This window comes from Pichia membranifaciens, assembly GCF_001661235.1.
Source record: "Pichia membranifaciens NRRL Y-2026 unplaced genomic scaffold PICMEscaffold_2, whole genome shotgun sequence".
Classification (NCBI taxonomy): Eukaryota; Fungi; Ascomycota; class Pichiomycetes; order Pichiales; family Pichiaceae; genus Pichia; species Pichia membranifaciens.
This window is the reverse complement of record NW_017566983.1, coordinates 447,083-459,547: the sequence shown is the minus strand read 5'-3', so window position 1 is coordinate 459,547 and position 12,465 is coordinate 447,083. Positions and strand designations below refer to the sequence as shown.

Genomic DNA, 12,465 nt, shown 5'->3' with positions numbered 1-12,465 from the left:
CCTGGAAGTTCACCAAGTCTCCGTCGCGTAAGGCTGTGCCACACCCTCTGTAAAGCTGAGCTGTCTTCTTCACGTGAAAACACATATAATACATTCTATTACTAATATGTAGATCTACAATAATTGTACAAAAAATACGGCCTTTGAAAAGGAAGAGTAGGCTCACTCCTGTGGCGGTTCTCCGGAACGTTCGTTGTCTCGGCGTAAACACTCCTCAATGCTGTTCAAACTGGAATCGACCTCGTTTATCGGCATGTTGGACAGCTTGGACACCAATCTTCGAAAGCTGTTAATCGTATCAGTGTTAGCCTCCGAACGGGCCTGTATGTTCACGAGAACGCTTACAGTCTTTTTTCTTATGATCTGTAGTACGGCCAAATCCACCAATTGGTGGAGAGTTTTCTCGGAAAGGGTGGACTCTAGGGACGAAGACTTTGAATTGTCGATCTCCAACAAACTTTCGTGCTCGTACTGCTGAACAACCTTGGCCAGCTCCATTGCTTGCGACCGATCTATCAGTCTTCTCAAAACACCTTTCCTCTCATTGTAGTCTGTGGACAACTCGTTGGCCCGCACCTCAATTTTTTTAATCGATGTGGCAATGCTATTTTCATCATCACTTTGGTTCTTATCATCTTTAACCTCGCTGGTTTGACTTGGGAGCACAGTTTCTTTGTCATCTCCAAAAATTGGATTGGAATCAACCAATGCCTTTAGCAAACTTTTTATGTCGACTGCGGTTTTTTCTATGTCGTGGTCCATATGCTTGACAATAGAATTCAGTTCTTTGATATCATCATTTTTTTGAGAAACCTCGTTGTCAAAAGCGTTTGACAATTCGTTCAGTTTATCATACATCTCGAGACTCAGATGGTTCATCTTCAACGATGTGGTACTAACATGGTTATTATTGGCTATGATTGAAGATTGACTGATGTTCAATAAAGCATTGTGTTGAGCTTGGGCCTGAGCTTGGGCGTACGCTTGGGATTGCGTTTGCGAATGTGTTGGTAGCTGCATTTGCGAATGTAGCTGGAATGGCTCCATATACGAATTGGATATTCTGTTGATGGCCGAAAGCGAGTTATTTCTTATGAAATGGTTTCCGTTGAACGAGGGAGTAAAGGGCCGTAAATTGAAAGAATCGAAGGCATTTGTATTCAGACCCATTCCCAATTCTGCCATACTCTCAAACCCATTGATCAGGCCAGGATGGTTCGACTCATTCTTGAAGTTGTCTGTCAGATAATCGCCGACCTGTTCATTTCTATTATTTCGTATATCGATTCTTGCATTGTAACCAAGTAGAATCTTTATGCACTTTTTAGAATTGTTGAAACTCATCAAATGTAAGGCTGTGTTACCGTCCAAGTCTTGCTTATCGATGAACTCTTTGAAAGTCTCGTTAGAATGGACAATCTCTGCAATTTTTCTCAATAGGATTTCAGAATAGTATCTTGACGAAGGTAGATTGTTCTTGTCTGAGGTTGCCAATGCTATGTGATGCAACAAAGTTCTTCCATTTGAGTCCACATCCAGGAGACTATCCGTCAAAAGATCGAGCAATTTATTGAAAGTTCTCTTTGTATAGCAGTTTGCGTAGATGACCGATCTCACTATAGGTTCTTCACCTTTATTGTTTAGAACGTGAGTGTTGCAATCTCGATGGATAAGAATCTCACTCATCTTGACATCGCCCATTGAACAAGCCCAATGTAACAGCGTATTTCCCTGGTTATCTATCGGTTGGTTTATATTAAAATTGTCACATGGATGGGTTATGAAGTAGGGCATTTCAGAATTAGGGTTGGAATCCATTTCAATGAAATAGTTATATAGGGCCTTGACATAACTTTTATCCAGAATAGGAGTAGAAGAAAACGATTGCCTTTTAGCTGATCGAAGAGAGAGATTGTTCAATTCGGAAGCTTGGTCCTTGTTTGAATAAAAGGAGATTGATTTTTTCATATCGCCATAAGTTTCCGATTCAGCCAAAGCCTTGTCCAAGTCATGTTCGGACATGAATTCAACAGTAGATGGCTCATGAAGCCTTTGGTATGGAGAATCTGTGGTTTTGAAGGTGCCTGCTTGAAGGTTGTGTAAGTTATTATGATGGTTGCCACCATCTTCATCGTCGTCGTCTTCGTCGTCGTCTTCGTCAACGTCTTCATCGATATCATCTTCGAGATCATCTTCCAGGTTTGGGAAATGGCTCCCCATGGGGATCGTCTGGAAGGAGGAAGTGCTGGACAGTCCTCTTGGGGCTTTTAATATTCTTTTCGAGCGGTCGACATCATTCATATTTGACAAGAGCAGGGAATTCCTCGATGCCGATGTTGGGGTCATGTTAGTTCCATGGTATCCTCCTATAGGGACATTGGGTTGATTTGGGTCGATGGCCTGGTAGGGATTGTTTGAGGTTAGAATGCTCAGCTCGGAGGGTCTTTTCCTATTCTGGGAAGTGTTTGACGAGGAAGAAGAGGGGGGTATGATACTCGATGCGGATGGAGACAGTTTCTGTCTCTTGGCAGGTTTGAGGTCGGAGGCGGGAGAAGAGGCTTTGGGTTTGGTTTTCTCCTTGTCCTTTGGCTTGGCCTTTGGCTTGGCCTTTGGCTTGGCCTTGGCCTTTGCAGCCTTGACGGCTGCCGACTGGCCCGAGGCGGCGGCACCGGAATTGCGGGGCTTTCTTGTTCCGAGGGCTGTTGTTGCGTGGTGGTGTTTTGGCGCTGGCGGCGGGGTCATTGTTCCAGTGGAGACGTAGTCGAAGACGGGGTTCAAGTCGTTCAAGACCCCGAACTGCTGTGCGATCTCCACGGCTCGTTTCAAAGGAACCCACGTACCCTGATACTTACCATAGCCCCCCTGGACCTTTTCGTGGACGCCTGTCTGGACGTCTTTCTCCAAGATTCTTGTCCGCTTGGCCTTGGGAAAGTTGGCCACCTTCAAGATGTGGGTGGCGTTGACCCACCCGTCCTTTTTCCTGCGCATCACGGAGGACTTTGGGTGGATGAACTCGTACACGGCGACGCCCGAGTACGTTGCCGAGTAGAGGTTTTCATGCATCGTGCTTGTGTTGATCTTTACCTGTGTGTCTGCAAGAGTCGGCGCCGGAGTGGCAGCGGAGCCTAATACTGGATGCGTGTGTCGATGTGGTTGTCTGTGCGTCCTCTGGGGTCGAGCTTGCTGGTGGGGGTGGCATGAAAGTCCGCTGGCTGTGTTTTCGTGTTGACGTCTGTTTGCCTCTCTGGTCTGGACTTCTCTTCGTTGTCTCCGGCACGGGTGCAAAGGACGATTTGGCGGCGGCGAAGGGTGAGGTGCAATGCGGTGCGCAGAAGACAGAGACTCCGGCTTTGAGTGTGCCTGTGTTTGTGTGTGTCGACCTTCACAACGGCTGCAGGGTGGCCCGTGTACACAGAGACAGGTGCTCTGTTGCAGCATGCGGCAGGGGTTGAAAAGGGTAAACAAGAGAGCGGAGAGAAAACACTGCGAGAGGGCGGGACGGGCCACAGCGACGGCGACGGCGACGTCACGGAGCGCTACAGCGATTTTAGCGATTTTAGCGAGGCAGCGAAGCCGGACAGCGAAGCAACGGGTCTGCGAGAGGGCAACAACACGCGCATCCGCCAGATAAGCTCAGCGGAGACAACGGGTGATCGGCTGCAGCGACGCGCCGACGCGTCGGCGCGTTGCCCTGCGTTGCCCCGTGTTGCCCTGTTGCCCTGTTGCCCTGCGTTGCCCCGTTTCTGCGCCGCCGACGCGTCGCTGCACCCGATCGTCGCGGCGCGTCCTTTTTCCTTGCCCCTCGGGCCGTGCTGCCGCGCCACCTCCGCTGTTCGCTTCCCCCTTCCCCTTCAGCCGGTGTTTCGCGTCGCGCGCTCGCGTGTTTACCATTCTCGTCTCGTCCGTCTCGTCGTCTCATCGTCTCGTCTGGTGCCCGTTGCGTGTGGTTGCGGCTCTCCCTGTCACGTCACGTCGTGGGGTTCGTGTGCTGCATGCTGCACGAACGGTGTGGCCCATCCGTTAGGCATCCGGTTCGGGCACAGGATAGCGTTTTGGGCCTGTGCACGATCGTTGCTCTGGAGAAGCTTCACCCCAGCAGGCCGAGATCGTCTGCATCTGCTGGCTTTGACGTGTGTGAAGCTCAGGCTCTGGCTCTAACACAAGCGCTCCTGTCTCGTCCCGCTGCACACTACTCTGCACCGCGTCCAGGGCTCGAGAATGTCAACGGTTGCTTTCGCATCCAAGTCCCCGTACCCGATGAAACAGAAAGACGCCCCACCGCACGCTGGCAAAGACAAAGAGAAGGAAAACCGCCGCCGGCGGTCCTTGTCGGCCTTCACGCTGCACTCGAACACGTCCTTCGACCATCCGAAGCGGCGGTCGTTCACCAGCAGCAGGCGGTCCTTCTCGGCCACCTTCCGTCTCAACGAGGCCTCCTCGGCGGCCCCGCACAGCAGCACGGGCCCTGACAGTGGCAGCCATGCCTCCAGCCCCGTGCACACGAGAGACACGGACAAGCTGAACCTCAAGACACACACGGCCGCAGGCAAGTCGAGGCCGGCGTCCAGGTTCTTCTCCTCCCCGCAGTTCTCGTCCTCGACGCCCAACCTCACACCCAAGGTCGCCAAGTACATCGACTCCGAGCTCCGCGTCTCCCACCGCCCCGTGCAGCTCGACGGCGTCTCCCTTATCATCCCCACCATCGTGTACAAGTGCTGCGACTTCATCCGCTGCAACGACCCCGTCGAGGGCCTCTTCCGCATGAACGGCTCCATCAAACAGGTCAACCTCATCGAGTCCGAGCTGCAGAAGAACGTCGACGCGTGCGAGTTTGCAGACGACCCGGTCACCACCGTCCACGACGTCGCCGTTGTGCTGAAAAGATGGATCTCCAAGCTCGACGACGGCCTCATCACCGCAGACGTCTGCAACTCCCTCAACCAGGCACACAAGGAGCTCATGCTCCCAGACTACCCGAGCGAGTTCGAGGATGCCGACGCTGACGCTGACGGCGAACTTTTCCTGGAAGCAGAAGACTCTCTTGAAAACATCGACCAAAAGCTGATCAACATGGATCAGTCCTTCACCCTCCATTCCTCCCCGACCAAATCCACCAAGTCAGACATAAAATCCGTGCTCTCCACGGCTGCCGCTGCCGTATCTCCCTTGACGAGACCACGTACAACGAAGCCACCAACTGATACCACAATTACCCCCACTAGCACTACCACTACAGCTACACCTACGTTCAAGGACCACCTGGTCCTGGATTCATGCTACGCAAGCAGTCTCTCGAAGTTGCCCATTGAAAACTTGCACTTGCTACTCTACCTATTAAGTTTCCTCCATTACTTGGCCAAGCCTGAAATCTCAGATATCACAAAAATGCACACCTCCAACTTGGCCAAAGTCTTCCAATTGAACTTCTTTAAAAGCATCGATTTGACTGTGGGAACGAAGAGTTTTAGCGCAGAAGACTTAAAAACCTCGTATCTGATGAACGAAGAACTCCTTGCCTCAATGATCCAGAATTCGGAAACAATCGTTAGAGATCTAACGTTCTTCGTTAACAACCACAGGGACGAAATGGATCATTTACTCAACGTCAAGCCTGAACAAAAACAGTCGAATATAGCCCTAGCGAAAAACAGGAAAAGTTCTTCGGCTTCGACAAAGACAACAAACACAGCGTCTTCCGTCTCTCGTAATACCTCGATTGACTCAGGTGCTCCTGCTAGCAACATCCGTGCTACAGAACTGAGTACAACTTTAGAATCATGTGAAGAAAAAGAGGTAACTCCAGTGCCCCGGAATGTTACTAAAGGTTCAAGGCTAGATGACTTGGAAAGACTTGAAAAGGCCAACGAAGAGAGAGAAGTGATAAGAACTCCGAATAGAAATATCACCGAAGACCAATCAGAACATAAAGCAAAGAAAGATACGAGTTATGTGCACACCGGCGCTCATCCTGATAATTCAGAAGATAATACCCGTGGCTCAGCAGCTCCAAAGAAGGATTTGCCGAAGAAAGAGTTGGCCAAAAGACGAAGTTTTTTCGGATTTCTCAACAAATGGAAACAATCAATTCCTTCATCTGACGCTTGGCGCTCATCAAGTTATGCTCAAACCCGAGCCATATCACCAAAAGAAATTCCCATAGCTAGCCAAAACTCATCCAGCTCTTTGCAAACGTCGAAATTTGAGGACTCAGCATCTTCATTACCACAAATGTCAATGTCTGAGGAGGCAACTGAACATGATTCAGTTCCTGAGAATAGGGCCCTAACTGTGCCAACTGCAGTAGCGGAAGAAAACAGTGACTCACTACAAAAAAACGCTGTTGATTCACACTGGGCGATAAACAGAGGAATAGAAACATCAAATAATAAAGTCAAGTACGATTCTCAACCTTCTGTGTCAGCTTCTACTGCTGCTGACAGCTCCACAGCTACTCCTCCAGTAACTGCCGTTGAAGAGGAAAAGTCAGAAGATATCAAAGAGCAATTGCAACGGCTTGATCCTTCCGAGGAAAACGGGCAAGCCATTATTATTCCATTCAAAAGAGACAAGCCCAAATCTTCCAAAGCAAATACTGAAAAAATTGCTCAGAAAAGGTTTTCCCTGTTCAAGTTTAAGCGCTCTTCTTAAAAAGAACCGCCTTTATTCTTTTGCTCCTTCATTCCATTCTCACTTTCTTACTTTTCTACTTTCTCTATCTAAAGAATCATTCGTTTGGTAATTAGTGTTATCAAAGACAAACTCTTCATTGAGCAGAAGGACGTCTGACTACTCTCATTTTTACTTTCACTTATACTTTTACTTTCTTTTCCATTCATCTGCTTTGTCTCTTGACCATAAATATAGGTTACATATTTTGTGTATATATACAACAATTTTGGGTTCTTTTTATAAAACAATAATAGATACTTTCCTTGTGGAGAGATCACTCAGGCGGCGCGGCGGAAAAAGAAAGCGCTTACGCTTTTGCTCATTACATAGCTATTATCGGTTATAATTTATTTTTTTTATTTTCACCTTTTCTCCACCTTTTAGTGAGAATCTTTGTGCCGTCATGAATTATGATAACCTTTGACACCTTACCAACCAGAGAAAACATCAACTTTGAAAAACTTTTTGGCTTCTTTTCCTTTGGTTAAACAAAAAGACGTTCAGTCATTATAGAATATAGCACCCAGGAAATGAGTTTAGCGTCACGATGGGATTCACGGCATGATTCGCTGAATACTGGCCATGATGTTGACTTGACTGATGCTATAGCTTCGTCGAACACAATTACAGCATACACTGCCACAAACAACAGTCTGATGGAGCGACCCGCTTTTCAATCTCCGAGTGGAACTGAATGCACTAAGAAAGATAAAGGGAAAGGTACTACCAATCTACCACAAGGGAACAGTGGAAGCATAATCACGGCAAATAGTATTGATTCAGAAGAAAAGTTCAGGGAAAAGATAGGCGATTCCATACTGCCAGTTTTCCCCAGCCTGAAGAGTATGAAAAGCAATCGAAAAAAACAGATCATTAATGCAAGAACAAGAAAGGAGAAAAAAATAAAGTCTTCTTTTATGGGAGTCTATGTGGGTCTATTAACCGCTGTTGGGGGATTTTTGTACGGATATGACACGGGCGTTACCAATGGGCTACTTGAAATGGATTTTGTGAAACAAAACTTTAGTAAAAACGGGATCAACTTCAATTCAGGAGAGAAGGCGATTCTCACTTCAATCATATCTTTAGGCACCATTTTAGGATCACTATTATCTCCCTACATATCGGATAACTATGGCAGACGTTTCTGTCTGGTATGGGCTTTGATCACATTTTTCTGCATAGGTATAATACTACAGGTGAGTCATGCCTCGTTTGCGCTTTTACTTTCCGGCAGATTTATCAACGGTATTGCGGTAGGTATAATATCATCGGTTATACCGCTATTTCAGGCTGAGGTATCTCCGAGATGGATCAGAGGTTCGATTATCTCGTTTTATCAATGGGCAATTACTTGGGGTCTTTTAGTTTCAAGTGCAATATCACAAGGTACAAGACACATAGACGATGATAGATGTTACAGGATTCCAATTGGATTGCAATTTGTATGGTGTGGAATCTTAACTATAGGATTGATTTCATTACCGGAGTCACCTAGATTTTACGTCATGCATGATGACATTGATGGAGCCATCATATCTTTGTCGAGGCTTAGACGTCTCAACATAGATGATACAGAATTGGTAGAAGAGTTGATAGAAATAAAAGCTTCGCATGATTACGAAACAAGTGATGGCGCAACAAGTTACTTGGACTGTTTCCGAAGCTCACCGAGTAGGGTTCATCAAGTTACTAGAATGTTGACCGGAATATCTTTGCAGACATTTCAACAATGTTCCGGTATCAACTTCATTTTCTACTACGGTGTGAACTTTTTTGTTGCTACAGGTATCCAGGAATCATACTTGATGTCGTTTGTGACGTATGCCGTGAATGTTGCCTTTACTATTCCGGGCATACTTTTCGTTGATAAGATTGGCCGACGAAAGTTATTGATCTTCGGAGGTATTGGCATGATTATCTCCAACTATATTATTGCCATTGTTGGTTTATTTGCAGATACTGTCGTTATGAACAAGGTAATGCTCACATTTGTTTGCACCTTTATAGCTTGTTTTGCCTCTTCATGGGGACCAGTTGTATGGGTTGTGACAGGCGAGTTGTATAGTCTATCGATTCGACAGAAAGCTGTTTCATTATCAGCTAGCACCAATTGGATTGTTAATTTTGTGTTTGCATATTCAACACCATATTTGATTGATCCAGGTAATCATGTTGCTGCATTGGGAACAAAGATTTTTTTCATGTGGGGCTCATTCAATGTTTTGGGTTTGATAGTCACAATTTTCTTTGTTTATGAAACGAAGGGGTTAATGTTAGAAGAAATTGATGAGCTCTACAGGACGTGTTCCTCAGCTTTAAAATCTGGCAAATATAACAAAGAAATCCAATCAATGAGTAAAATGAACCAAGAAAAATTTGAGTCGTCTGACCAGCAACGTCCTGAAACTGGTACATTGGTAAATGCCAGTGGTAATGATATTGGAGACACTAACAATTCCATTGAAATGGTACCAGCGGCTATAACTAGAATTAGAACAGATATAACATACAGTGACGACTCTGAAGCCGGTCTCAGCCAAAACCGGTCAAATGATTCAAATGGTTTGACACCAATGGAATATTTGAGCAGGTGGGAACAACAAAATCAACGTGCTAACATTCTTTCTGATAATATTATAACCAGACAGGATGTACTACCATTGTCCGACAGTGATGATGATATCAGTAATGGAAGCTCGCAAAGTTCTCATGACAGAAACTTTCTTTTCGATCACGGCTTATATGGAGACGACCCAAATCGTGCTTTTAGACAGATGGAAGCGGAGGGTGCAGAAGATGGAGGAGCAGAGATAGGAAGAGGGGCAGATCACGATGAAGAACAATACAGACGGAATCTAAGAGAAATTGTTCAAGAAGTTAGTGAACAAACAGGTATTAACATCAATCTACGCGGTGTAGATGAAGATGGAGAGAACACAGGTCATACTACGGATATTGTGTGAATTTTCTCTGTAGGTTGAATCAGGTATCAGCCATCAAATATAAAATATAAAATAGTTTGTAAAGTGTATAATATATAGTATTAATGATAATGATTATGACGACTTTCAGGAACAAGCTATCTTTTTTGATTAAAGAAGTAAATCCCGCTTACGTAATTGTGCTCATTGTGGCCGAAAAAAAGGACACTAATAAATTTATTCGTACAATTGAAAAGTAAAAAGCTCATCATGGGAAACTGTTTAAGGGGTCTCGGATGAATCAACCTGATTTCTTTTTCTTTACGTTCTACTTTTACTATTTTCCTTTTCCTATCACTAGATAGCCAAGTTTTTCCACAGCTTCCCATCACAGGAATGCCAGACGTAAACATTGGGACCAAAGTTGAAAAGGTTACCGACATGGGCAAGGAGAGTGAGTCCGAGAGCTCAGCCACCGGTGTCTCAAATGAGCAAGTGCTTGAGCAAACGCAGGCTCGTATTAGAAAATCAAAGGAACTGAACAAAGGTTTGAAGAGAACAGAGGACAAGCAGAGTCTTCCTGTATATACAAAGGATAGCTTTTTGCAATCATTCAACAACATGGTCAGAGCTTTGATTTCACCGCAAGATGAAGAGGTAAGAAAGAGGTGGTTCAAAAATGACAACGAGAGCACATTGGAACTAGCCTTCTTTTACTTCTATCGTTCGATTTTGACCATCTTCTATTTGATATATTCGATATATGCATTGTTCGAATATGCCATCAATAGAGGTAAGCTCAGATTTTTGAGTATCGCATATAGGTCAAACGATGACCCTAGCGTGATCAATGCTGACATAAACAAGTTGCCAAAGATTCCTCAGAAACTCTCTGTTATTCTCAATTACAAAAGTGAGCAGGAAGAAGGTGGGGGAATTGACGGATTATGCAACGACGGAGCCTCAATTGCAGCGTGGTGCGTTTCGAGCGGCATTCCGAGTATCTCAATCTACGAAGTTAACGGCGTGTTAAAGAAGTCGGTCTCTGAATTGAGCAGGGCTATTTTTGAGAAATTTGAATCATACTTTGGAACCGAAAACATTCCAAACTTCTTGATCAAGATCCCACACCTCAACTTATCGTACTCTGGCATCGACGGTGTGTTGATTGACAACAGCGTTAAGGGCACCGGCAGAGACAAGGATGATTTTGCAGAATACGACATCGAGATCTCTTTGATCAGTAAGGTTGACGGACGCTCCACCATTGTTGAACTGACCAAAGTGATGGCACAATTGGCCAAGAATGGGGAGTTGAAGAAGAGCGACATCACCATCAAGTTCTTAGACCACGAGTTAAGACAGCTTATTGGCGAGGAGCCCGACTTGATCATCCTGTTCCAGCCATACTTGGACTTGCAGGGCTATCCACCATGGCACATCCGTTTGTCCGAGATGTACTGGGAGCCAGACAACGACAGCGTGTCCTACGTTATTTTCCTAAGAGCTTTGCAGAAATATTCTACTTGCAAAGTGAATGTCGGCAGGTAGCTTCCGACCCTCCTTCTTTCTTCCTTTCTTCCTTTCTTTGCTTAATAATGAAACATATATAGAATCTGGCCGCCACCTTGTGGCCGGGCTAGTGCATCAATCAACCATTCCACCACTCATTGCTTGAATCTGTCTTTCTACGCCGATCGGCGGCGTCGCGTATTTCCACCCTAAGCCGCCGAATATGGCAAGTGTAACGTGTCGTGTCGGGCAGCTTAGCATTGTTTTGCCCCTTCGCGGGAGAGCTAAATGTTGCTGGTAATACGTGGCCGTGGCGACTCTGCCTCCGATTTGGAGGTATTGCGAGAGAAGTGAGCGGTCTGCTGCTGTTGTTGCAAGAATGGCCGTAGTTGTTACTTGGTTATTTGTTTGCTTTGGGAGGGTGTATCTGTTGCTTGTTTCCTTCCAGGTTGTGTTTCTGTGTAGACATATAATTACCGAGTGTTATTATTGGTGAAAAGGTACGTATATTTGCCAGCCAGGGAGCCGTGCTGCTTGTGCAGGGTGGCCCTCATGCGGGCTCAAAGAGGAGCAGAGAAGAAAAGAAAGAGAAAGAGAGAGAGAGAGAGAGACAAAGAAGCAGATGCAGAGAACGAATAACGAGACAACACAGCTGTGGAATTGGTTATAAAGAAGCCATATGCTGTGTGCTGTGTCGAATGGCGGCAGTGGATCCTTGATCTTTCATTGCTTCTGTTTCGATATCGCTCGCAGCATATCTTGGGGTATGCGGTTTGCGCAGTGATTCCAATGGAAACAGCGATGGGAAGAAGGAACCAATTGGATACGGAGAGAGGATTCTCCCCGTCGTGGGTGTCTTTGAGCCGATCCAGCTGCAAGTGGACCAGTAGGTGGAACGGAACAAATCGAGGCTTATCATCATTGTGCCGTCATAATCTAGCTCTTGATTTGGTCGGCCTCATACAGTTTCATGTTTCCATTTTACACTGCTGCCAGCCCCTGCTGACCTGTGTGTGCCGCCATCTACCACAGGCTCAACCGAGATGTTGAATACAATGCTAATGCTACATGAATATCAAATTAACCCGTTATCGCTTTTTTTCAAAAATTCAACTATATCTGTGAACACCTCCAATCGCCTCCACCGGGATGCTGGAAGATTTGCCAACGTTTCTGGAGCCAGGATAAGTAGTCTGAGGATTTGCCAGCCCGCCGATCCAGTCCAGCATCCGTTATCCTCTCCATTACTGATCAGATCAATTTCTCACTGTCAATTGAGAGCGCGTGCGAAACGAATTTCTTTTTTTTTCATTTTTTCTTAATTTCAATGGGGATGTTCCAAAGATAGAGAATTTTAATT

At 45.8% G+C, this 12,465-nt stretch overlaps 4 protein-coding genes across 4 annotated transcripts; 3 read left to right on the top strand and 1 right to left on the bottom strand.

Moving 5' to 3' along the window:
* Positions 1-2,757: 2,757 nt before the first annotated feature.
* On the bottom strand, positions 2,758-3,063 carry PICMEDRAFT_30738 (hypothetical protein; the record flags this gene model as incomplete). The annotated part of the gene is made up of 1 exon (XM_019162653.1): positions 2,758-3,063. A coding segment is annotated over one exon (306 nt), but the record flags the coding sequence as incomplete, so codon positions are not given.
* Positions 3,064-4,218: 1,155 nt separating this feature from the next.
* On the top strand, positions 4,219-6,648 carry PICMEDRAFT_71321 (hypothetical protein; the record flags this gene model as incomplete). Its single annotated transcript, XM_019163890.1, has 1 exon — positions 4,219-6,648. One exon carries the CDS (start codon positions 4,219-4,221, stop codon positions 6,646-6,648), a length of 2,430 nt encoding a protein of 809 aa, XP_019018338.1.
* A 466-nt stretch (positions 6,649-7,114) lies between these two features.
* On the top strand, positions 7,115-9,735 carry PICMEDRAFT_15211 (hypothetical protein). Its single transcript, XM_019160717.1, has one exon. It carries the CDS (start codon positions 7,200-7,202, stop codon positions 9,633-9,635), a length of 2,436 nt encoding a protein of 811 aa, XP_019018337.1. The 5' UTR covers positions 7,115-7,199; the 3' UTR covers positions 9,636-9,735.
* A 194-nt stretch (positions 9,736-9,929) lies between these two features.
* Positions 9,930-11,597, top strand: PICMEDRAFT_15210 (hypothetical protein). The gene has a single exon (XM_019160716.1). The coding sequence runs from the start codon at positions 9,990-9,992 to the stop codon at positions 11,142-11,144; it is 1,155 nt and encodes a 384-aa protein (XP_019018336.1). The 5' UTR covers positions 9,930-9,989; the 3' UTR covers positions 11,145-11,597.
* Positions 11,598-12,465: the final 868 nt, after the last annotated feature.